Below are 27590 nucleotides of genomic sequence, written 5' to 3' on the forward strand. Positions count from 1 at the left end.
GCTTTTATATTTTACTTATATAAAATAAATGAAAGAAAACAGCTTTTATATTTTACTTATATAAAATAAATGAAAGAAAACAGCTTTTATATTTTACTTATATAAAATAAATGAAAGAAAACAGCTTTTATATTTTACTTATATAAAATAAATGAAAGAAAACAGCTTTTATATTTTACTTATATAAAATAAATGAAAGAACACAGTTTTTATATTTTACTTATATGAAATAAATGAAAGAAAACAGTTTTTATATTTTACTTATATAAAATAAATGAAAGAAAACAGCTTTTGTATTTTACTTATATAAAATAAATGAAAGAAAACAGCTTTTATATTTTACTTATATAAAATAAATGAAAGAAAACAGCTTTTATATTTTACTTATATAAAATAAATGAAAGAAAACAGCTTTTATATTTTACTTATATAAAATAAATGAAAGAAAACAGCTTTTATATTTTACTTATATAAAATAAATGAAAGAAAACAGCTTTTATATTTTACTTATATAAAATAAATGAAAGAAAACAGCTTTTATATTTTACTTATATAAAATGAATGAAAGAAAACAGTTTTTATATTTTACTCATATGAAATAAATGAAAGAAAACAGTTTTTATATTTTACTTATATAAAATGAATGAAAGAAAACAGTTTTTATATTTTACTCATATGAAATAAATGAAAGAAAACAGGTTTTATATTTTACTTATATAAAATAAATGAAAGAAAACAGTTTTTATATTTTACTCATATGAAATAAATGAAAGAAAACAGTTTTTATATTTTACTTATATAAAATAAATGAAAGAAAACAGCTTTTGTATTTTACTTATATAAAATAAATGAAAGAAAACAGCTTTTATATTTTACTTATATAAAATAAATGAAAGAAAACAGCTTTTATATTTTACTTATATAAAATAAATGAAAGAAAACAGCTTTTATATTTTACTTATATAAAATAAATGAAAGAAAATAGCTTTTATATTTTACTTATATAAAACAAATTAAAGAAAACAGCTTTTATATTTTACTTATATGAAATAAATGAAAGAAAACAGCTTTTATATTTTACTTATATAAAATAAATGAAAGAAAACAGCTTTTGTATTTTACTTATATAAAATAAATGAAAGAAAACAGCTTTTATATTTTACTTATATAAAATAAATGAAAGAAAACAGTTTTTATATTTTACTTATATAAAATAAATTAAAGAAAACAGCTTTTATATTTTACTTATATAAAATAAATGAAAGAAAACAGCTTCTATATTTTACTTATATAAAATAAATGAAAGAAAACAGCTTTTATATTTTACTTATATAAAATAAATGAAAGAAAACAGCTTTTATATTTTACTTATATAAAATAAATGAAAGAAAACAGCTTTTATATTTTACTTATATAAAATAAATGAAAGAAAACAGCTTTTATATTTTACTTATATGAAATAAATGAAAGAAAACAGCTTTTATATTTTACTTATATAAAATAAATGATGTAAAACAGCTTTTATATTTTACTTATATAAAATAAATGAAGGAAAACAGCTTTTATATTTTACTTATATAAAATAAATGAAAGAAAACAGCTTTTATATTTTACTTATATAAAATAAATGAAAGAAAACAGCTTTTATATTTTACTTATATAAAATAAATGAAAGAAAACAGCTTTTATATTTTACTTATATAAAATAAATTAAAGAAAACAGCTTTTATATTTTACTTATATAAAATAAATGAAAGAAAACAGCTTTTATATTTTACTTATATAAAATAAATGAAAGAAAACAGCTTTTATATTTTACTTATATAAAATAAATGAAAGAAAACAGCTTTTATATTTTACTTATATGAAATAAATGAAAGAAAACAGCTTTTATATTTTACTTATATGAAATAAATGAAAGAAAACAGCTTTTATATTTTACTTATATGAAATAAATGAAAGAAAACAGCTTTTATATTTTACTTATATAAAATAAATGAAAGAAAACAGCTTTTATATTTTACTTATATAAAATGAATGAAAGAAAACAGCTTTTATATTTTACTTATATAAAATAAATGAAAGAAAACAGCTTTTATATTTTACTTATATAAAATAAATGAAAGAAAACAGCTTTTATATTTTACTTATATAAAATAAATGAAAGAAAACAGCTTTTGTATTTTACTTATATAAAATAAATGAAAGAAAACAGCTTTTATATTTTACTTATATAAAATAAATGAAAGAAAACAGCTTTTATATTTTACTTATATAAAATAAATGAAAGAAAACAGCTTTTATATTTTACTTATATAAAATAAATGAAAGAAAACAGCTTTTATATTTTACTTATATGAAATAAATGAAAGAAAACAGCTTTTATATTTTACTTATATAAAATAAATGATGTAAAACAGCTTTTATATTTTACTTATATAAAATAAATGAAGGAAAACAGCTTTTATATTTTACTTATATAAAATAAATGAAAGAAAACAGCTTTTATATTTTACTTATATAAAATAAATGAAAGAAAACAGCTTTTATATTTTACTTATATAAAATAAATGAAAGAAAACAGCTTTTATATTTTACTTATATAAAATAAATTAAAGAAAACAGCTTTTATATTTTACTTATATAAAATAAATGAAAGAAAACAGCTTTTATATTTTACTTATATAAAATAAATGAAAGAAAACAGCTTTTATATTTTACTTATATAAAATAAATGAAAGAAAACAGCTTTTATATTTTACTTATATAAAATAAATGAAAGAAAACAGCTTTTATATTTTACTTATATGAAATAAATGAAAGAAAACAGCTTTTATATTTTACTTATATGAAATAAATGAAAGAAAACAGCTTTTATATTTTACTTATATAAAATAAATGAAAGAAAACAGCTTTTATATTTTACTTATATAAAATAAATGAAAGAAAACAGCTTTTATATTTTACTTATATAAAATGAATGAAAGAAAACAGCTTTTATATTTTACTTATATAAAATAAATGAAAGAAAACAGCTTTTATATTTTACTTATATAAAATAAATGAAAGAAAACAGCTTTTATATTTTACTTATATAAAATAAATGAAAGAAAACAACTTTTATATTTTACTTATATAAAATAAATGAAAGAAAACAGCTTTTATATTTTACTTATATAAAATAAATGAAAGAAAACAGCTTTTATATTTTACTTATATAAAATAAATGAAAGAAAAAGAAACATGAAAAGAATTAAACAACTATAGAAAAAAAATTTATTAAAAAGTTTTTTCTATAGAATAATAAATAATTTAAACAGCTTTTATATTTTACTTATATAAAATAAATGAAAGAAAAAGAAACATGAAAAGAATTAAACAACTATAGAAAAAAAAAAATTTTTTAATTCTTTTTCTATAGAATAATAAATAATTTAAACAACTTTTAAACAACTTTTATTTTTTAAGTAAACTAGTTTTTATGTAAAAATGAAAAATAATTTATGTAGAATAAATGCACGCGACGCAGCAAAAGATTTCGCCAGATTTATTTTACCATTTTACTCGATCTTGGTTTTTGGATGCATGGTCTAGGCTGCTACTGTTATATTTCGTTTCATTAAAGGGTCTTATTATAAGTGATGTTGAATGTTCTTTTGTTTACATGTTACAAAGGATATGAGTCTTAAGTGAGATGAGAGTCTTGTTGTTGTATCTTAGAGAGATTGTTCGTTTATAAGAGATAGTTCATGTTATGACGATTCTTATATATTAAAATGTTCTTTACTTAGACGTGTTGAGGAAGGAGAAAGCTCTTTGAATGATGAGACAGTGTTCACTGTTCAGACATTGTGTAGACATGCTGATGTTTATGTCACGACATTTTATAGCACTGACATATAATAACAATACAATTTACCTTTTTGTAGGAATCATAAACACAAGACGAGCTTTACAAAACACATGATGGTTTATTTCGTCACGACCGGCCGTGATTTCCATCAACAAGAATTCAAAGCTTCACATTTTAGTTTCAAAGTGATCGTCTCGCTTCTAGACGTTCAGACTCTCTCTGAGTTTCTCACCGACTGTCTCCTAACTGACTGTCTTCTTTTTACTCTAAAGTTTTTCTCTATAGAATAAATGAAAGAAAAAAAAAACATGAAAAGAATTAAACAACTGTTAAAAAATTTTTATTAAAAATTTTTTTCTATAGAAGGATAAATAATTTAAACAACTTTTATTTTTTAAGTAAACTTACGTTTTATTTTAAAATGCAAAACTAATTTATGTAAAATAAATGCGACGAAGCAAAAGATTTCGCCGAATTTATTTGTACCACTTGTTCTCGCCACATAAATTTATAAACATACAACTAAACAGCTTCACGTCGATTCGTTCCATTTTACTCGATCTTGGTTTTTGGATGCATGGTCCAGGCTGCTACTTGGTCTACGAAATTGCAAGCAGCAGCCATGTTGATTTTCTACTCATTCAATGTTTACACATTTTAATCATGCATTTCCTGAGTTTCGATGGGTAAAATAAATTAAATTTTTATTCGAAATGCCTCTTTATGTAATAATGTTTAAAATAAGAAACATTTTGAATGTCTTATTTTTCTCATATCACCTCCAAACCCAAAATAGCGACATTACCTACAACCTATCAAGAATGCGACATTACCTACAACATATCAAGAATGCAACATTACCTACAACATATCAAGAATGCAACATTGCCTACAACCGATCAAAAATGCAACATTACCTACAACCGATCAAGAATGCAACATTACCTACAACATATCAAGAATGCAACATTACCTACAACATATCAAGAATGCAACATTACCTACAACATATCAAGAATGCAACATTACCTACAACATATCAAGAATGCGACATTACCTACAACATATCAAGAATGCAACATTACCTACAACATATCAAGAATGCGACATTACCTACAACATATCAAGAATGCGACATTACCTACAACCGATCAAGAATGCAACATTACCTACAACCGATCAAGAATGCGACATTACCTACAACATATCAAGAATGCAACATTACCTACAACCGATCAAGAATGCAACATTACCTACAACATATCAAGAATGCAACATTACCTACAACATATCAAGAATGCAACATTACCTACAACATATCAAGAATGCAACATTACCTACAACATATCAAGAATGCGACATTACCTACAACATATCAAGAATGCAATATTACCTACAACATATCAAGAATGCAACATCACCTACAACATATCAAAAATGCAACATTACCTACAACATATCAAGAATGCAACATTACCTACAACATATCAAGAATGCGACATTACCTACAACATATCAAGAATGCGACATTACCTACAACATATCAAGAATGCAACATTACCTACAACATATCAAGAATGCGACATTATCTACAACATATCAAGAATGCAACATTACCTACAACATATCAAGAATGCGACATTACCTACAACCTATCAAGAATGCGACATTACCTACAACCGATCAAGAATGCAACATTACCTAAAACCGATCAAGAATGCAACATTACCTACAACCGATCAAGAATGCAACATTACCAACCACATATCAAGAATGCGACATTACCTACAACCGATCAAGAATGCAACATTACCTACAACATATCAAGAATGCAACATTACCTACAACATATCAAGAATGCGACATTACCTACAACATATCAAGAATGCAACATTACCTACAACCTATCAAGAATGCAACATTACCTATAACATATCAAGAATGCGACATTACCTACAACCGATCAAGAATGCGACATTACCTACAACATATCAAGAATGCGACATTACCTACAACCTATCAAGAATGCGACATTACCTACAACCGATCAAGAACGCGACATTACCTACAACATATCAAGAATGCAACATTACCTACAACATATCAAGAATGCGACATTACCTACAACATATCAAGAATGCAACATTACCTACAACATATCAAGAATGCGACATTACCTACAACCTATCAAGAATGCGACATTACCTAAAACCGATCAAGAATGCGACATTACCTACAACATATCAAGAATGCAACATTACCTGCAACCTATCAAGAATGCGACATTATCTACAACATATCAAGAATGCAACATTACCTACAACATATCAAGAATGCGACATTACCTACAACCTATCAAGAATGCGACATTACCTACAACCGATCAAAAATGCGACATTACCTACAACATATCAAGAATGCAACATTATCTACAACATATCAAGAATGCAACATTACCTACAACATATCAAGAATGCAACATTACCTACAACATATCAAGAATGCAACATTACCTACAACATATCAAGAATGCAACATTACCTACAACATATCAAGAATGCGACATTACCTACAACCGATCAAGAATGCAACATTACCTACAACATATCAAGAATGCGACATTACCTACAACATATCAAGAATGCGACATTACCTACAACATATCAAGAATGCAACATTACCTACAACATATCAAGAATGCAACATTACCTACAACATATCAAGAATGCAACATTACCTACAACATATCAAGAATTCAACATTACCTACAACATATCAAGAATGCAACATTACCTACAACCGATCAAGAATGCGACATTACCTACAACCTATCAAGAATGCGACATTACCTACAACATATCAAGAATGCAACATTACCTACAACCGATCAAGAATGCAACATTACCTACAACCGATCAAGAATGCAACATTACCTACAACATATCAAGAATGCAACATTACCTACAACATATCAAGAATGCAACATTACCTACAACCTATCAAGAATGCGACATTACCTACAACATATCAAGAATACGACATTACCTACAACATATCAAGAATGCGACATTACCTACAACATATCAAGAATGCAACATTACCTACAACCTATCAAGAATGAAAATATCTCCGAAAGTTGTAATCTGAAAAATAGCCTTTAAACTGGCAAACTAAATATAATTCCCAAAGTAAATAATCTGTAATAGAGAAGAAATCGCGCGAGAGTTAAGCTTAAATTTGCATATAAATCAACTCCCAAATATAGCAAAGAGCATAAAACCGATTTACGTCTAAAAAGCAAACAACACATGCTATAGATGTATCAGAATGTTTGTAGAAATTTTTAACACCCCTAACACGAAATTGCGAATAAAATAGAAAAAAAACTCGTAATTTCTCTTTTAAAAGTGGGTTGTTTATTTTCTTTATGGATTATACTTCCAAAATAAACTATTAAAGTTTTATAAAAAGTAATAGAAATATTTTTTAAAAAATAGTAATGAAATTAATTGAACTTTACCAGTTCAGTATTTTTCAATTTTAAAACTTTAAAAATCATTCAAAATTTTTCTATTGATTCTATTTTTACGATATTTTCAGGGTTAATGTGAAATTTTATGCTCTTTCCAATAAATCGAATATAATATTTTAGACAAGCGTTTTTTTAATCCCCCCATTTTGAAATGTCTATTAAAAAGTAAATAATTAATTTACTCACCAAAGTTTTATATATCACAAATTGAAGATAAAAGATCAATAAATAATATATTCAAATTTAAAACAAAAAAGTAGCGTTTTTTAGAAATTTACCTGTAAAGTCCGAAGTTTAAAGCTTTTTTTAACCACGTTGTTTGTTTTGTTTTGTTTTTTGTTTTTTTTGCTTTTTTTAATGAAACCTTGGTTCTTGCTCCTTTAATTAAAAAAAAAAATAGGGTTTAAATTACATTTTTCGAGTAGTTATAAGCTTGGAAAGACAGGGGGTCGAATTAATTCACGCTCCTCCCCCATTTTGAAATGTTTATTAGAAAGTATTTAATTAATTTACTCACCAAAGTGTTATATATCACAAATTGAAGATAAAAGATCAATAAATAATATATTCAAATTTAAAACAAAAAAAGAAGTATTTTTTAGGATTTTACCTGTAAATCCGAAGTTTAAAACCTTTTTTTAAAACCACTTTTTTTTTTGTTTTTTTTTTAATGAAACCTTGGTCCTTGCTCATTTAATTGAAAAAAGAAATTAGGTTTGAATTACATTTTTCGAGTAGTTATAAGCTTGGAAAGACAGGGTGTGGAATCATTCAATATTTTTCACGAAGTTTCTGACACACCTACACATGCTATCTAAGTATTCACCGCGACAAAAGGACCTTTATAAAGAGGTGACCCCTTCTTCGACGAACACACCCGTGTACAAAAAAAAAAAAAAAAAAAAAAAATTCGACCTAGCATCGGTTTAAACATCCTGCTGGAATTACAAAAGAGCAACTGGTTCAAAAAAAAATTTGCTTCGGACGAACAGATTATTCGTTGTTGTAAGTGTTAACTTAAACTACATTAAATATTTTGCTTTAGGTTTTATAACATTTTTTTTTCCTTCAATTAAAAAATTACTACAAAGTAATACTACAAAGTAATACTACAGACGAACAAAAGAATTGTTGTCCTCTTGTGCTAGGCTGTTGAAACTTTATTACTTTCTTCAAAGAAAGTTTTGAAGAACGTCTGAAAATTTCCTTTTATTTTTATACACACACACATACACACACTAAAATTATTTATTAATTGTGACATTTTATATTTTGATAAGAAAAAAAAAAAATTGTGTGCAAATTTCTCTTAGTCCATAAATTTTCTTTTGTTCATTTGGTCCGTCCGTTCTTTTTTTTTTTTTTTTTCACTGTAAAAAAAAAAAGAAAAGAAAAAAATGAGTTTTATATCTCTACTGTCATTCGCAGAAAATGCGAAATTATGATTTGAACAAGTGGACGCCTTTTTTTAAATTCACGATGTCCTCCCCCCCCCCACATAATCAGCTACGCATTTTGTGTTATGGCATGCCGGCACCATTAGCTAAAACAGTTCGGGATATAATAACTAACCCACTTCAAGGAAAAACTCAGCGACTGGACGTTATGGAAGAAGTCACCAGTTTAAAACAAGTTAGCTGCGACACGCACATTGGAAAACTCGACGATTGGACGTTCGTTGATTCAACCATGGCATAGGGAACCCGATCAACACGAACGATGCACACCGACATGGGTACAAACTCGCCTGTACTTGGCACTACAGACTCGCTTGCAAGCCTTTATGTAACCGACTTCAACCTTATTGCTTATACTCTACAGATGAACTTGTAGACTAAGAATGTGCAGATGCATTTGCACTTGTTCAGCAATTTCAACCTCCTCGCTTAGATTCTGCAAACGCTCTAGCAGACTAAGAACACAATTGTGCAGATCCGCTCACCGCTTTCAACCTACTAACAAACAATTGTGCAGAACTGCTGTATGGCACTAACTTGGCTTTACCTGGTACAATGTTCACACCTGAAAATTCATTCAACACAGTCATCTCATCGTACGTCTCACGGCTTTGGACATATTTTTCGAGACTACCTCCCCTGTGTCCTCTTTCACAAATGATTTCAGCACATCTCCCAAGAGATATGGATAAATGGACTCGTGTATTCATTCGAAATGACGCGGTCAGTGGACCTTTGAGCCCTTCCTATCTGGAGCCATTCAAAGTTTTGACAAGAAAAAAATATATATTTCAAACTGAATATAAATGGTCGCACCGAGACGGTGTATGTGGACAGCTTAAAGAAAGCCCATAATGAGTGCGAAACCACCGTGTTGGATGCGCCTGACATAGACATTTTCGACCCTTTACAGTCACCGATAAAACCAACTGAACAAGCAACTACACCATACAAAACGAGAGCAGGGAAGACAGTTCACTGGCCCAAGAAACTCGCAAGAGATTACTGTACCTAAATTCTACTATCAGCTTCTGTTACACACGCCTCGGTGTCGAACGGTGGTGATATTCCCACAACCGTTTTTAGTGGGGAGCCCTGTAGCAGAGAAGAGATCTCCCTGTGAGATCGCCTGAGAGTTAAGCTTAATTTTACATATAAATCGACTCACACAAAGAGCAAAGAGTATAAAACTGGTTAACGTCTAAAAGGCAAACAACACAAGCTGAGTATCCACCGCGATGAACAGACCTCGCTAAAAATCTTAAAGTGAGCATCTAATTGTGTATAAATGCATATTAATGTGAAGGTTAGTAGGTCAAAATTATTTTGCACTTTCGAAGAAAAACTGTCTTAGCAAAAAATATCGATAAAAGATGTGAATCTAGTAAAAGCGTCCTAATTGTTGTCAACGTGTCTGTACCAAATCGTTGCCATAGGCAGTTGACGTAGCAGATGTTTACGATAGGCAATAATCGACACAAAATGAGATTTGTAAGGTTTTAAAAATTAAATTTAACTGGAAGAGAAAAAGAGAGGATACACATACTTGGCCTTCGGGACAAGACCAAAGTGTAGTATCTGTTCCGACAGATACTACAAGCAAAGACCAGATGTGGGGGCAACCCCACATACCTGACCTTTAACCAGCTCCCATTTCCCACCTCTCGGGAGCTGGTCCCCTTTTTCCCTTCCCCCTCCCTTCACTCCTCACATTAAAAATTGGCCTTGTGCCTAATTTGCTCGGTGGGGGAGCAAATAAATACCATCTGTTCTTCAGATGCTGCACTTCTATTTCTTGTTCTCTTTCGGTGGAGGAGAAATCCTTCACGACTGAGACAATTTTTATTTTTGTACCTTTTCTCCACGTTAAAAAACGACCCTGGTGTCTAACTCTGTCCCGTGGGGAGGCATAGTAAATAGGTACATAGGCATTAAAGCGTCTGAAACAATAAATTATCAAGTGTTAACCTTTGTGTGAGTGGGCTTGGATCGTCGTAAATGAAGATGGTGGAAAATTTGAATTAATTATTGAGCAGGAAAGGAGATGAATATGTATTTTCGGTGACAGATGTCATCTTGTTTAACCGTTCGAAAAATACCATAAACTGATATTCCTTTGTTCCGAAAAATGCAAGCGAACAGCCAGATTGGCTCGACTGAATATTTATCTGAATATTCCTAACTCAATGTCGTCACCGATTTTACACAACCAATGGAGGTCACTATAAATATATAAGAGTATGTGTTGATAATAAACCTTTTCACTTACTATGAAGACGGGGAGAATATGTCTCTCTGTGTTAGCACACAATTTATTCACAAGTCATTCACACTTGGCAGTCGGACTGACGTATAACCACACCATTTATTTGTTGCATTTACTGTTTATTATATTTTGTTTCCACTAAATGCTACGGTGCTACAACAGGATAATAGTTTTCCATTGTAAAACTTTGTTTCAAAATCTTATTTTAATGTATTGAATCCAATTTTTTTTGTTTTTTGTTTTTTTTAGAAATTATTTCTTCTGCAAATGCCTCCGATTTTATGGAAGAAAGCGGCGCAGCACTAACCTGTATCTTTCCTGTTGATCCTAAATTCAATCGTTTACAATGGGAAAATGTGAAAAATGGTAATATACTTCGGTGTAGGAATCTAACAACTTGTGACGTGAATCACAGATTCGAGCTTTCAAGAAATGGTTATAACATGAATCTCATCATAAAAAAGGTGAAACCAAACCAAAACAAATGGTCGTGTTCGGATAACACCGGAAGTTATATTGAATTTGTAACTTTTAACGTCATTAGTAAGTAAATATTAATAATTTTGACCCATGTAATTCGATTGTAAAGAAGATATGAAATATTAAACAAATCATGTATTTTTTTAAATATTAATAATTTTATTTTCATTTCCGAATAAAGAAAATGTCAATAAGAATTATTAAGTAAAAAAATTGATTGATTTATAAATACGTAGAATTAAAAAAAAATGATAAAACGTACAAATGCAAAAACATTTTTTTGAGAGTTTCATATCATTTAAGATTAGATTTGGTCTTTTTATCATTTAAACCATTTTTAAGGTAAGATTTATGAAATGCAAGTGGCATTTACTAGACAACTTTTTTGTGAGGAAAAGCAGAGAAAGATGAAGTCACGTGACCATGAATTTAATTTGAATGGTTATGCTCAGATAACACCGGAAGTTATATTGAATTCGTTACTTTCAACGGCATTTCGGGACAAGATCAAAGTGTAGTATCTGTTCTTCAGATGCTGCACTTCTATTTCTTGTTCTCTTTCGGTGGAGGAGAAATCCTTCACGACTGAGACAATTTTTATTTTTGTACCTTTTCTCCACGTTAAAAAACGACCCTGGTGTCTAACTCTGTCCCGTGGGGAGGCATAGTAAATAGGTACTTTCAACGGCATTAGTAAGTAAATATTAATAATTTTGTTTGTTATTTTTTAATAAAAAAAAATGTCTATAAGGATATGTTGCTATTTTATATGTTTTTGTTAAGGAAAAGAATACTGTGCATCTCATTTGATGACATATTTTCTTATGGATAAAACAACATATTCTTCTCATTATTTTATCTTTCGGTTATACATGTGTTGCCATCTTATATGCTTTTGTCGTACTTGTACAGAGTTTGAATCGGATGTATCTAAGCGTCCACTCGGCTTTACCCTGAACATGAGTGTCGCCGATGATCAAATCTTAACAACTGTATGAAACGGAAAAATAGTAAAATAACTGGGAATCGTAGAAATAAAAAAGAAGAAAAAAAATGACCTACTGTAATTTTGTTTTATTATTCATTTAAAGTTTTTCATTTTTGATAGATAATGTTTAGCAAACAAAAGTTGTTTTCTTTAAAAATATATCTTGTATTTGGGGGGGGGGGCTTTCAAAGGTTTTCAAAAAGGTTCGAAGAAGCAAAAATTTTTTATTTTCGAGTATTTTTTGTTTCTGTTCAAAATTGTTTTTTTTTTTTTTTAAATAATCGCAAGAAATTTTTATAAAAGGTTTAATCGTTAAAAAATTTTGATTTTTTTTTGGGGGGGGGGGTCAAAGAAAATTGTAAGAAAATACTTCGGTACCTCGAGCTGCATACGTCGTTTACGGAGCTTTTCTTTACAATGATGCATCTAACGCCATATCATATGTAATGCCCTTTTTTTTTTGACATCTGATTAATTTCTGATTTTGACAAAAAAAAAAAAAAAGATACTTCTTCAGGCGTCTGCAGTTGTTTGTCTAACAATATAACAATATAAATACATAGTGTTGTTAGTCTCCATGTTTTCCATGTAATATTTAGTTTTGTTTTTTTGTGTTTTGTTTATTTTCCTCTTCCAATATCTATTCACAAGTCGTCTGCTCGTTGCCGCGCATTGTGATTTGTTGATAGGCGTCTTGCATCAGATTACAGGCAAACCCGAGCAGTTTACGTCATATTCCAGACAAAGCCGAGTAGACGCTTGGAACAGTTTACGTCATGTTCCAGACAAAGCCGAGTGGACGCTTAGAGCAGTTTACGTCATGTTCCAGACAAAGCCGAGTGGACGCTTGGAGCAGTTTACGTCATGTTCCAGACAAAGCCGAGTGGACGCTTGGAACAGTTTACGTCATGTTCCAGACAAAGCCGAGTAGACGCTTGGAACAGTTTACGTCATGTTCCAGACAAAGCCGAGTAGACGCTTGGAACAGTTTACGTCATGTTCCAGACAAAGCCGAGTGGACGCTTGGAGCAGTTTACGTCATGTTCCAGACAAAGCCGAGTGGACGCTTAAAACAATTTACGTCATGTTCCAGACAAAGCCGAGTGGACGCTTAGAGCAGTTTACGTCATATTCCAGACAAAGCCGAGTGGACGCTTAGAGCAGTTTACGTCATGTTCCAGACAAAGCCGAGTGGACGCTTGGAACAGTTTACGTCATGTTCCAGATAAAGCCGAGTAGACGCTTGGAACAGTTTACGTCATGTTCCAGACAAAGCCGAGTGGACGCTTAGAGCAGTTTACGTCATGTTCCAGACAAAGCCGAGTGGACGCTTAAAGCAGTTTACGTCATGTTCCAGACAAAGCCGAGTGGTCGCTTAAAGCAGTTTACGTCATGTTCCAGACAAAGCCGAGTGGACGCTTGGAGCAGTTTACGTCATGTTCCAGACAAAGCCGAGTGGACGCTTAAAGCAGTTTACATCATGTTCCAGACAAAACCGAGTGGACGCTTGGAGCAGTTTATATCATGTTCCAGACAAAACGGAGTGGACGCTTCAAAATCTGCACAAGTATTGCTTTTGGATAGAAAAAGTGTGATGTGTATATTGGTTGATGATTTGTATCCTTATGGATAAACCAATATATTCTTTCCGTTATTTTGACTCTAAGCCATACATGTGTTGCCATTTTGGATCGTAAATTCAATCCTACAATGGGCAGATGACATTACACTCCAATTAAGACACAACAAATTAAGGAATTACAAATTTTGCCATAATAAATTAAAACACAACATATTAGGGGGGGTTAGGCACGAGAAATTAAGACACGACGAATAAAAGCACAAAAAATCAAGGCACGACAAATCAAGGCACAAGAAATTAGGGCACAACAAATTGAGGAAAAACAAATTTAGGCATAAGAAATTAAGGCAAAAATAAGGTCACAAAAAATCAAGGTACAACAAATCAAGACATTACAAATTTAGACACAACAAAATAAGAAAAAACAAATTTGGGCACGAGAAAATAAGGATCGACAAATAAAAGCACAAAAAATCAAGGCAGGAGAAATTTGGGCGCAACGAATTTAGGCACAGCAAATTAAGGAAAAACAAATTTAGGCGCGAGAAATTGTGGCACAAAAATAAAGGTACGATGAATTAAGTTACGACAAATCAGGGCACAACAATTTAGGCACAACAACATAAGGAAAAACAAAATTAGGCATTAGAAATTAAGGCACAAATAACGACACCAAAAATCAAGGCACGACATATCAAAGCACAACAAATTAGGGAAAAACAAAATTAGGCACGAGAAATTAAGGCACAAATAAAGGCACAAAAATCAGGGTACAACAAATTAGATCACAACAAATTCAGGCACAACAAAATAAGGAAAAGCAAATTTAAGCATGAGGAATTAAGGCATGAGAAATAAAGGCACAAAAAATTTAGGCTTAACAAATCAAGGCACAACAAATTTAGGCAAACAAATTAAGGAAAAAAAATCAGGCACGAGAAATTAAGGCACAAATAAAGGCACACCAAGTAAATATACGACAAACCAAACCATGACAAATTAGAGCACAAGAAAATAAGGACAAACAAATTTAGGCACAAGAAATTAAGGCACAACAAATAAAGGCACGAAAAATCAAGGTACGACGAATCAAGGAACGATAAATTTAGGTACAACAAATTAAGGGAAAACAAATATACGCACGAGAAATTAAGGCACAAATAAAGTCACAAAAGTCAAAGTACGACAAATCAAGGGACTACAAATTAGAGCACAACAAATTTAGGTACGACAAAATAAGGAAAAACAAATTTAGGCACGAGAAAAATAAGGCACAAATAAAAATTGTGATGAATTAATAACAAGAATTACCATAGCAACTTTATTGGACATAAAATGACGATATAATGGTGGTAGACATAGTTAATATCAATGAGTAGGTAAAAACCCCATCACCTTTCTTTTAAGACAAAAAGAAATATTGATCCGGACCAAACACTGAAATTGATTAATGAGATTAAAAAATGAACATGGGGAAATTTTGGGTGAGAATGAATAAGAAAGCAGATCTTTTTTGCAGCTTTTGTTTATCAAGCTATTCTGGTTAAGAGAATAGGGGACAAGCGTATTTTACTTTATATAAGGTTACTGTGTAATACTTTGTTAATATTTCACGTTTCTTACTTTTCTTTACAGCTAATCCACCTTTGGAGTTGACAATTCAGGAATCGTCAGTATATGCCGACATGTGGAACATAACAACGTCATGTTCGAACCCCCTCCCGGATGTAACATGCACCAGTAATGGGGTAAGTGGAAAGGATTCTGCTTGTGTGGATTTTTTCTCTAGCTTTGTGTACTTTTTCCCTAGTGAACATATGTTATGGACTGGTAGGAAAAAATACTACTTTTAATTTTTAAATAATGCTTTTATTTAATTTAGCTAGTGTGAATTTTGGTAAGTATCACAATTATTACATGTCAGGATAACCTTAATCTACAAACAGAATCGTTTCCGGAGATAGGTGACATCAACATGAGAAAGGGGGCAGAGGTCAAACACCAGAGACAAAACATAAAAGATGATGAAGAATGTTATGTTTTCGAGTGGGGAGAAAAAAGGTTTTCAGGTCAGTATCTCTATGGAAGCCACGAGAATGAAACGGCATCAATGATGTAGAAAACTGATAATCTCAGCAAATGTTAAACTTAATCTTAATAATGTTTGATAATAATAAAAAAGAAAGAGTAATCACGTATGCAAGTTTCATTTCAGGAGAAAGTAACGGAAACCAAGTTTTTATCATTTTTTTAATCACGTTCACCTCTAACAAGGCATATCACCACTTGAACGTAAGGGGCGACTATTGGGGACCATGCCTAGGAACGATTAACAAGATGTTCGTTTACCTTACATTTAAACTTCTTCATATTAGTACAGTCAGGGAAGTAGGTAGTAGAAAGAGAAGTCCAAAGTCAAGGAAAGAAACTATTAGAGTAGAAAGTTTTTTGGCATTTTAGGGACCTCAACAGTGAAGGGGTGAGATTTTTTTGCTAAGCGGGTTTGTCAGGGATATGTACGTCGGGAAGGCACAAGTGCAATGAGTTCATCAAGGCACATTTGTTAAACAGGCAAAGAGATGCAACATTGCGGTAATGGGGCAGAGGTTGGAGCTTAGTTAACAAAGTGGGATCTATTAGATTGAAAACTCTTATTTGGGCTTTATTGAAAAGAGAAAGGCTACTGGTAGATGATAATAATGAAAAGAAAGAAAACAGTAATTATGTATGCAAGTTTCATGTTTTAAGAAAAGCTGGGAAGGCTTAATCTTTATAATATCTGATAATAATCACGTATGCAAATTTTATTTCATGAGAAAGTAGCAGAAACTTAACTTTAATGATATCGTATGATATCAAAAAGCGAAAGAAAGCGCAATGCACGTTTCATTACACAAGAAAAGTAGGGATGGGTTAAATAATAACTGATAATAATAATTATAATAAGAAGAATAAAATAATAATAATAATAATAATAATAATAATAATAATAATAATATAATAATAATAATATAATATATATAATAATATATATTTAATAATAATAATTATTGTATAAGTGTAAGCCATTTTGAGTTTCAGAACAGTTTCAGATGGTTCGCTGTTACACACAAGTCCTGGTAGGTGACTTGTTTGTAGTAGACAGTTCCACAGAACAAAATATTCTTACCGTGTCGAAACCCGGGAAAGAACATGTGAAATTGCTCCAGAAAAGGTTTAATATTTATGAAGCAATTCTGGTTCCTGATTGGTTTGTAGCAGAACGTGAATTAATTTGATTCGTCAGTTCTTAGCAGCATCGTTTATAAATAGAATCGTCCGACTGTGTGGGATCATACCCCATTACAGACTCTTGTGATGATGGGATCGCTTCTCGGCCTTTTGGCTAATACCAAAGTGTAGTATCTGTTCTTCAGTGCTCTCTGCGGTCTGCTCTTAAGTGTCGTGGTGTGAGCTTTTCGTCATTGACCAAAAGTTTTTTGTTTTTGCTTTTTCTTGCAAGGACCAGCCCCTTCTTTGGGGATTTGGACCCACAAGGACTTTTTGTTTTTTCTTGTTGCTTGTTTTTATTATTGCCCACCTTGGGCAACTACTAATTGTTTTACTTTCTCCTCTCTTGCAGATAGTCCAGGGTCCAGCTAGCGCTTAAGCAGCCGGCAGGGCCAAGGGAAACCGACGTGCCTTTTTAGGCGAAGGTCCCCTTGGTTTCCGAATCGGCGGGCGTCTGGTTGGGCCTTGGGCCGCCAAAATAGATGGAGCAGGCCTCTGCTCCTGCCACCTTGGGGGACGCCCCAGGTGTAGAGTTCGTGAAGGGTCCAGGGGGTGCCGTCCCGCAAGGCACCCCCAGTTCGAGAAGGGTTCCCGGGGTCGCCACCCCAGAATCGTCGTTGGCGGTCGGATCGCGAGCGGGGGTCGCTGCCCCCAGTACGGTAGAAGCGGTGCCGGGTGTTGCCACCCCGAAAGGTAACACCAGTTCGGTCGGGTCGTGGGTTGCTACCCTGAATGGTAACCCCAGTACAGTCGCTACCCCCAGTGTGGTTCCCGGGTTTGCCATTGCGAAAGGCAACCCCAGTGACGAGAAGGTGGTCGAGATGGAAAAGAAGCGTCCATGGGCGGTGCCCGCAGCAGGGTCGAAAAAGCAGAGGCGGGCAGTTAAGAAGTGGTGGGTCTTTGACGAGGAGAGAAATACCCCTCTAACAAGGTCTCAGTCGGAGACTAATAGCCCGGCCAAACCGGTAGTAGAAGAGTTGAGGAGGGTATGGTCTGCAGAAGTAATAGTTGTAGATGGGTGCTCCCCGAGGGTGGGGGGATCGGCAGACGGAATGACGCCAGCCAGCGGTAGTGAGTCGCCAGCCCTTACACAGAGTCAGAGCGACACCTCTCCGATACCAGCAGGGCAAGTCGTGGTGGAAGCAGCCGGGACTCCCACACCAGATAAAGTAGAGACTCCGCAAAGTGCTTGGAGAAAGAAGAGGCTGGAGAAGAAACCCCCCAAATACTACAAGGACCTGCTAGAGAGCCGTTTCAAGGAGTTTGTTGAGGGAAACACGATGAAGATAGTTCCAGGGGCGCTGGAGGATATCAAAGAAAGAACGGTCTCTTTGGTGACCCTGGAGACAAACGGAAAAGGTCTCACCGGGGTGCCCCTGGAAAAAATGTTCGAGATCCTGGGGGATTTGAAGATCCCGGCACAATACCTGGTGAGAAGATATCATGCCACGTGGGATCTCATCCTGCCGTCGAAGGAGGAGGCAGAAAAATTAGCAGGAGGGGACCTCACGTGGAGGAATCTGAGATTGAGGCCTGAGTATTTGTCCAAAAGAAGAGCGGGAGTCACGGTCCTGGGAGTCCCTAGTTTCATCGGAGAGGACCAGCTGGGAGCTACCCTCGCCCAGTTCGGAGAAGTGGAGGAAGTTCACACTACGAAGGGCCCAAGGAACATCCAGACAGGATCCTATAAGATCTTCATGAGGGTGAATAGGGAGAACTTCCACAAGATCCCGGCCCAGCTAAATTGTGAGGGCTCGCAGATGGCCGTAATTGTAGAAGGGAGGAGGCCGTACTGCTGGCATTGCATGAAGCCCGGACACGTGGTGCGTTTCTGCCCACTGAGAAAGGAGCAGAACACCCAGAAGGCAGGAGAGGCAGAAGGGCAAAGAGTGGGCAGCAAAATGCAGGAGAAGACGAACGTGGAGAGCGCAGAGGGCGGAACTTGAAGTAAGGTCGTTGCCAAAAGGGGGAAGAGGAAAGAGGCAGAAAGCCCCCCAGTACCAACCAGATCAACGGTGGCAACGACCAAAAGGAAATTAAAAATGAGCTCCTCTGAGTCGGAGGGAGAGGAGAGCGAGTTAAAGGAGAGACAAGCAGAGAAAAAAGAAAGGAAGGAGACGCCCAAAGCGACTCCCGAAAAAACTCCCAAGAAGGTGCCGAATGAGACAGAACAAGAAACACCCGTTGAGGTGCAGATGGAAGACCCTTGCACTGAGCCTCCAACAACAACCCCCCAAGAAGAAGCTCAGCCCACCCCTCCCCTAACCAACACCTCAGAGTCAAAGGAAGAGGCTCCGGTCATTGTGGAAGCAGCGGAAGATAAAGACCCGGAGAAGGCGGCCCCCAGAAAGGAAAAAACCAGGTAATTTCCGTTCTGGCCTGGGGACCGTCTGTGCGAAGTAGAGCGCACGGCCGGTGGCCTCAACGGAACCCAAAGGAAGTACCTGCGGGTACTAGAGAACTTTACCACCGTCGATGGGAAGGAGGTCACTGCCCCAAGGAATTTCTCGGACGCGCCGAATATGATCACCTTCATGAGGCCGAACAGGGGTGGGCGAGCGAAGGCCCTATGGAGAATGTAGGATGCTGGAAAGACCGCGTTTCCAGGCTTCAGGCTAGTGGATGGGGAGCACCCGTCGTTGTTGCAGATCGCTAAACGCTGTGAGGGAAGGGTCCCAATTTACGTTCACCCCTCCTTCTATAGAGCTTTAAAATTGACGTTCCCTCTGGACGTGGGGGGTCTGGCCAGAGACGGGCGGCTTATGCCCGACCTGCTCACGGGCAGTCTTGGCCAGACCTTCGGCGCCCTTTCCCCCGAGGATTTCAGACCCTTGATTGACGAGTATTACTAGATAGGGGAACATGGCCGCGAACTTAAACCTAGCTAGTTTGAATGCAAGGGGCATGAGATCTCGAAGCAAGGCTGCTCGCGTGCTGAGGGATCTCGTGGCCCTTGAGGTAGACATAACTGCAATACAGGAGACCCACTTTGTTGGGGCTGAGGACTGCGATGTGCTGGTAAACGATTTTGATGTTTACTCAGCATATGGCAGTCTCCTGAGCCGGGGCGTTTCTGTGCTGGTAAGTTGCACCCTATCTGCGATGGTTACACTTGTTCATGCGGACGCTCATGGGAGGCTGGTCGTGGTCGATGTTGCCATTAAAAGCGGCGCGTTCCGGATCATAGCAGTCTATGCGCCTAACATCCACAGCGAGAGGGTTTCCTATTTTCAGCAGGTGGAGGTGTTTCTCTCTTCGGGTCCGGAGCGGGTAGTTTTAATGGGGGACTGGAATGCCGTCCTGGACCCCAAGATAGATAAGGTCGGGGGGGCCTAGTGGGCCGGGGAGGTGTGATAGCAGCCTGTCTGACCTGATGGCCTCATGAGATCTGGTCGTCAAGTTCCGTCTGGATCACCCTGGGAGGGAGATGTGGACGTGGCAATCTAGCTCGGCCACCTGTTCGAGTACATACTTGGACAGAATGTTAATTAGAAGGGGCGATATAGATTCCCTATCTTGTCCCACGTTCCACTGGTTAGGTCATTCAGACCACAAACTCGTGTTGGCCCGTTTGAAGTTAGGTAATAGGCCTAGGTTGGCTGGCTACTGGAAGATGAACGTCTCCTTGTTGGAGTCAGGCGACTTCCGGGAGCAGCTGACGACACTAATTCAGAGGGAGTTAGTGGGGGCGGTTACCGGGAGTAGATGGTGGGTTAATCTTAAGGTCACCATTAGGCAATTTTGTGTCCAATATAGCGAACGCCTCGCGTTAACTAGGGCTCGGACCAAAAAGCACCTAGAGGATAGATTGACCCGGGCGGTGGCAGGGGGGAATTCCCTAGAACTAGCTCTAGTTAAGGGGGACCTCAATCGCTTGGCTAGCGAGCGATATGAAGGTCAGGTAATTAGGGCTAGGATAAAAAGAGTCTCCAACGAAGCCGTGAACGTTGACGCTGTTGAGCGTAGGGCCGCCCTAAGATGTGGCTCGGATGGGTACATTCGGGAGGTGAAAAACCTGGAAGGGTGCTCTCTCGTGTCGGCGCGGGAGATCTGCAATGGGTTTCGGCAACATTTGGAGGAGCGCTTCAACTCCGCGGCCAGGAGTTTGGCAGCTATTTAGCTGGCTCGCCCTGCCTTACTGCGGCCCGAGCGGCTAGTTGCGAGGGGATGGTTACGGAGCGCGAGGTCATTACTGCGTTGAAGCAGGTTGGCCACAACAAATCTCCGGGGCTTGATGGTTTGCCCTACGAACTGTACTTGAGGCTGTCGCCCATGTTTGTGCCCCTTTTGACGGGCGTGTTTAACCACTGGTTTGCCCAGGATTCGATCCCGAGGCAGGTAACCAAAGGAGTGGTCACGCTGCTGAAGAAGGGGGACCAACATGGAGGGGGGAACTTAGATGATTATAGACCCATAACTCTGCTTAACGCAGACTTCAAGATTTTGTCCCGTATTCTTGCGAACCGACTGCAGGTCGTAATCGGCGAGTTGGTCGAACCGGATCAGAACTACGCTGTGAAGGGTCGATCAATTCAAAGCAATCTGCACTTGGTTCGCACGATAATAGAGGGGTTAGAAGACGACACAGAAGCAGCGCTGATCAATTTAGATCAGTCCAAGGCGTTCGACAGGGTGGACCATGGGTTCCTAAGGGCTGTTGTGGAAACCGCCGGCTTTGGTCTGGACTTCCGCAAGTGGATCTCCGCCCTGTATCGTGATCCCGCGGTGGTGGTGCAAGTAAACAGTAGGTTGTCGGAGTCCTTTGGGGTCTCCCAGTCGGTGCGGCAGGGTTGCCCGCTGTCGCCTCTGCTTTATGTCCTGGCGTTGCAGCCCTTCCTTCGCAAATTAAGGGACGAGGTGACGAGACCAGTCCTACACGGCATAGCTCTGCCTGGCGGCGAATTTGCCAGGGTGTCCGCGTATGCCAATGACGTCACCGTGTTCGTTGCGCAACATAGCGATATTGAAGCGGTGATAGAGGCGATCGCTGAGTACGAAGTTGTCACAGGGGCCGTGATCAATTGCAGCAAGTCCGTCGGCCTGCGGTTGAGTGCCTGGACCGGGGTAAACTCGCTTCCAGGTGTGTTCGGCTGGACTGATGGCCTGGTAAAGATCCTCGGTGTGTGGTTTGGGCCGGATCTCCAGCTGGACAAGAATTGGTCGGAGGTACAGACTAAGGTCGAATCGTCAGTAGGGACTTGGATTCGGAGGAAATTATCCTGGAAGGGTCGCGCGAAGGCATGTGCTACGTACGTGTTTCCTTTGATCCTTTACCGTCTATCTGTTCTTCCCCTGCCTGCGAACCGCTGTAAGGCTTTAGAGCGCCTCCTTTTCAAACTTCTTTGGAAGGGAGGGAAGCCGTATGTTCGTAGACAGGTCTGTACGCAGAAGCTTAGTGAGGGAGGCTTGGGGATGCCTGATCTGCGAAGTCACAAGCACGCAGAAAGACTGGCGTTCCTGAGTTGGACACTGATAGAGGAAGTGCCCTGGGTACCAGTCGTGGAGCAAGCTTTCCCACGGCTCATATCCGACCCTGCCGCTGAAGGTCGCAGAAGACCGGCGGGGGAAAGGTGCTTCCTGACCGAATGCCGAGCCGCCCTTAGGGCATTGCCGGGGTCCAGTGACCTTGCACGGCCTAGGTGGAGGCTATATGAGGATTTAGTGGAGGGTACTGCGAAAGACCCGCTCGTGGAGCGGCTGCATCTGTCGAGAGGGGAAGTTCTCTCACTGTGGAGTTGAGCGCCTGCCAGTAGCTACTTAAATAACTCAGAATTTTCTATTACGTGGAGGCTAGTCCGGGATGCGTTGCCACTCTTCGGCCGACTAGCCAGGGATTTCCAGGATAGGGATTATTACTATCCCCAGTGCCCACGCTGCAATGATGAAGATGAGGAGGAAACGAGAGATCACGCATTCTTTCTTTGCAGCGGGGTACAGAGTCTCTGGGAGTATGTCGGAGGGGTAACGGCTCGCATCGACCCCGAGCGGTCGGTGCCACTTGATTTGGCGTACGTGGTTGACAATGTGGACTCGCCGTTTATCAGGGAGAAACAGGCGGTGTTTCTGGCGATCCTGGCTGTAGCTAGGCTAGTGACGTGGGTTTCACGTCTGAGCATTGTCTATGAGGGGCAATCTGTTTCCGATCAGGATCTGGTTGTTTATTTTAAGCATCAACTTAAAATAAAAATCAGATGTGATTGGGAAAGATTGCACCGCATAGACTTTGATAGGAGATGGGTGCACAACACTAGCTTGTGCATCCGACGAGGGGCTAGGTATGAGCTCGTGTTCCCACCCTAGTGGTATTCGTCTTGAGGTGCTGAAGTTTCGATTGTCGTGCACTCGGAACCCAGCCCCTTAATATTAATACGGGGTTTACCTCGTAACATGGGTAGGAGTAGGTTTTTTAGTAAGGCAGAGTAACCACCTAGAGTGGAAAGCATGTACTTTGTTTAGGGCCTAGACTAGGGTGTATGTGAGTTTGATCCTATCCCCATAGCTTTTTATTTTTTTTGATAGATTGGCACTAGGAGAGCTTCCAAAGATGCCCAATGTCCACGTGTTTTATTTTGTCCTCAGCCTGTCTTTATCCATTACGTATTTTATCTTGGAAGACGCCATCCATCCCTGTTATCCCCGACCCTAATTTATTTTTCATACAAGACCCTAGTTCCTCTACTCCCCTCTAGGAAACGACCTGCTTGCTTTCACCCTTTCCCCCCGGGGGAAGAGGACCGGAAGACAGTGGGCGTTTTATACGACAGACCAGCCGTTAGGTAGGGAGGGTCCCCTTACTAACCCGCCCCCATAGGCATTTTGTTGAGTTGTTTTCTTTTTCTTTCTTTTTGGGTGTATTCTAGTTTGCCCCCCTCCCCATCATCTTACCCCCATTTATTAATAAAAAAAAAATTTTTTTTTTTTAATTTTTTTTTAAAATTATACTTTTAGTTTGTACATAAATTTTTGTTTTGTTTGCATGCAAATATCTTTTTTCCTTTTTTCAAACAGAAAGAATGTCACCCGCCATCCCGTTAAGCTGGGGAGCTGTCATTTTAAGTAGGTCCTGGTAAGCATGTAGGCGGATGTGAACTTAGTATGATAGAAACTAGTTTAGGTTTTATCTAAATAAAATACTTGCTTTCTAACGCAAGTCTAGCTAGGAAATTTAGCAAAGTCCCGTTTTCTTCCCCACTTCCCCCCCTTACTGGCCTTGGTGCCTAAGATGTATCGGACCCCAAATGAGGTCCTGGCAGTAGATAATGCCAGGGCCAGGGCCGGGGCTGATACGACTAAATATCTTACAGACTCTTGTGATGGGATGTGTCTCCTAACGGCTTCAGCTGCAGGGAGACAGGGTAGTACAAGTCAAGGATTCGTCACTTGACACTCAGCCCAACAGGTGAGGGGCCGGGAACCGGCCCAGCACCTGTTGGACTGAGGTACACCGCCTGGGTTTTTTTTTTTTTTTTTTTTTACCGCAGAAAGATTCATATGGAGTTTTAGATAGTGTTTTGTTAAAACACCTGATGCGTATATAGGCTGCCGCCATAAGTGCATACATCCAGAGGTTTTTAGGGAGTTTTGATTCAATGAGTAGGCATCTTGCCATTTCAAAAAGTGTCTGCCACGCACGTTCAGCAGTCCCGTTTTGGTGTGGCAATCTAGGAGCTGATGTTTCATGCCTGATACGATGGTTAATTAATAAAAGTTCAAAGTCTTTATAGGTGAATTCCGTACCGTTGTCAGAGCGAATACACTTGATTTCACCGTAGGGGGCCATGTCGGCTAGATATTTCTTAGTTGCTAGCAAGGTATCAGATTTGTTCTTTAAAAAGTAAACCATTATTAAACCTGAATGGTCATCTACGAAATTCAACACATATCAATAATGTTTTCTGGCCATCGGTTCTACGGGACCGTTCAAGTCCCAATGCACCATTGATAGGATTTTTTTGGCCTTTTTGTCTGGTATCTTGTTTTAATAGTTTGTCATTTTCCCTTGCGTACAGACGTCGTAGTTGAAGGTTTTTGATGTTTGTATTCGCATTCCATCAACTAAAGTCGGCAACTTTTTTGATATCAGGAATATTGCAGTGTCCAAGAATTTTATGCCATGTCTGTAGATCATGGCAGGCGGTTTTTGATGGGACTACGCTATTCAAATAATACAGTCTTCCATCCGGGCACACCAGCCCCGATTTATTGGGGCCAAAGTTTATATCTGCACATTGTCCCATGGCAGCCTGCATAGAAAATATATTTTGTTTAAATTTTGTTTAAATTTTGAGACCAGAAGAGCGCTCTCCTGAATACCGAAACACAGTTCACCCTTATTGTTCTTTAGCGAGATTTTCGCATTGCCTCTTTTCAAAACGATATCATTGACTCGACTCCCGTCAGCCAGTTCTACAAAATGATTTTGTTGCTTAAAGTTGGGATCAAAATTGATAAAATCAGATTCCTTTGTAATCACATGTGTCGTGGCCCCACAACCGACAAGAAAATTGTTATTGCTTGTTGATGCATCAAATGTACACGAAAATAAAAAATGTATGTTCGCTAACAGAGCTCTCTACATTTTTTAATGTAGTCGCCATTTTGAGTCCTGTATCTACATTGGAAACTCTTGTGATTAGGTCGTCCACAATTATAACATAATTTTTGTACTTTTCTTAGGAAAAAAACTGCTTTTGGCAAAGTTGCGTTTTTTATTCCTGGCATGGGTATTTCTTTCTGGGTTATCACAGTGGTAAATGGCTTGAAATCACTCGGTAATCCCTTAAGGACCATGGAAATTAACAGACTGTCACTTATAACTTCACCAGACATTTTTAAAGAATTTGCAGTTGTCTCGGCTCTTATAATATAATCAGTAACAGTTTCGGCTTCCATTCGTTTTAGAGAGGTCAGTTCAGTGGATAAAGAAATAATTTTGGGTTTTCCTTTCGATAGATAATGCTCTCTCAATATGTTTAATTCTTTGCAGCCGTCGTCCAGGGCTTCTCTCATTACCAGTGATAGACTTCAGTCATCTAAACACTGTATTAATTCCGCAAAGACAGTTGCGTTCTTTTCAATGAAGTCGGGGTCGTTTCTGTTTTCAGGTTGTGTTTCTAGTACTTTGTGTAGCTTTTGGATTCGTAGATGTCCCAGAAATTTAACTTGCCACAATTCGAACTTTGATTCGGATCCATCGAAATAAAGACGCACGCTGGGCCCATAACCTGTACAAGTGTAAGCCATTTTGAGTTTCAGAACAGTTTCAGATGGTTCGCTGTTACACACAAGTCCTGGTAGGTGACTTGTTTGTAGTAGACAGTTCCACAGAACAAAATATTAGCAGCATCGTTTATAAATAGAATCGTCCGACTGTGTGGGATCATACCCCATTACAGACTAAAATATTGCAACAATTATAATATAATATATATAATAATAATGATATAATATATATAATGATATAATATATATAATAATACAATAAAAATAATAATATAATATAATATTATAATAATTACAATAATGATATAATATATATAATATAATAATAATTATTATAATAATATAATGTATATAATAATATAATATATATAATTACATAATAATTATAATAATTATATAATAATACAATATAATATATATAATAATTATAATAATAATATATATAATAATATAATAATAATAAAATGATAATAATATGTATATATAAATATAATAATAATTACTATAATAATAACAGAATATAATATATATAATAATATAATAATATAATATATAATGATATAATAATTATTATAATAATAATTATAATATCATATATATAATAATAATATAATATATATATATATAATATAATAATAATTATAATAATAATAATAATATAATGTATATATAATAATATAATAATAACTGTAATAATCATCATAATAATATAATATATATAATAATATAATAATTATAATAATAATAATATAATATATATAATAATAATATATAATAATATAATAATAATATATAATAATATAATAATATATATAATAATATAATAATAATATAATATAATAATAATTATAATAATATAATAATAATATAATATATATAATATATATATATAATATATATAAAATAATAATATAATATATATATAAAATAATAATAATAA

The 27590-nt window shown here is 36.3% G+C and overlaps 2 protein-coding genes and 1 pseudogene across 9 annotated transcripts in view; 2 read left to right on the top strand and 1 right to left on the bottom strand.

Annotated features, from left to right (window-relative positions):
• Positions 1-27590, bottom strand: part of LOC145248983 (uncharacterized) — a 309978-nt gene that overhangs the window by 159363 nt on the left and 123025 nt on the right. The window lies entirely within an intron of this gene.
• LOC145248985 (uncharacterized) overlaps positions 1-27590 on the top strand; it is a 134679-nt gene that overhangs the window by 53119 nt on the left and 53970 nt on the right. For all 4 annotated transcript variants that reach the window (XM_080110820.1, XM_080110822.1, XM_080110823.1 and 1 more), the window contains exons 4-5: positions 11358-11651; positions 15794-15906. In XM_080110820.1, coding sequence (XP_079966946.1) covers positions 11358-11651; positions 15794-15906 — 407 coding nt within the window. The remainder of the gene's footprint in view (positions 1-11357; positions 11652-15793; positions 15907-27590) is intronic.
• Positions 17524-17703, top strand: LOC145249156 (U2 spliceosomal RNA; annotated as a pseudogene).

Source organism: Euprymna scolopes, chromosome 27 (genome assembly GCF_053919585.1).
Source record: "Euprymna scolopes isolate OS-2025 chromosome 27, ASM5391958v1, whole genome shotgun sequence".
Lineage (NCBI taxonomy): Eukaryota > Metazoa > Mollusca > Cephalopoda > Sepiida > Sepiolidae > Euprymna > Euprymna scolopes.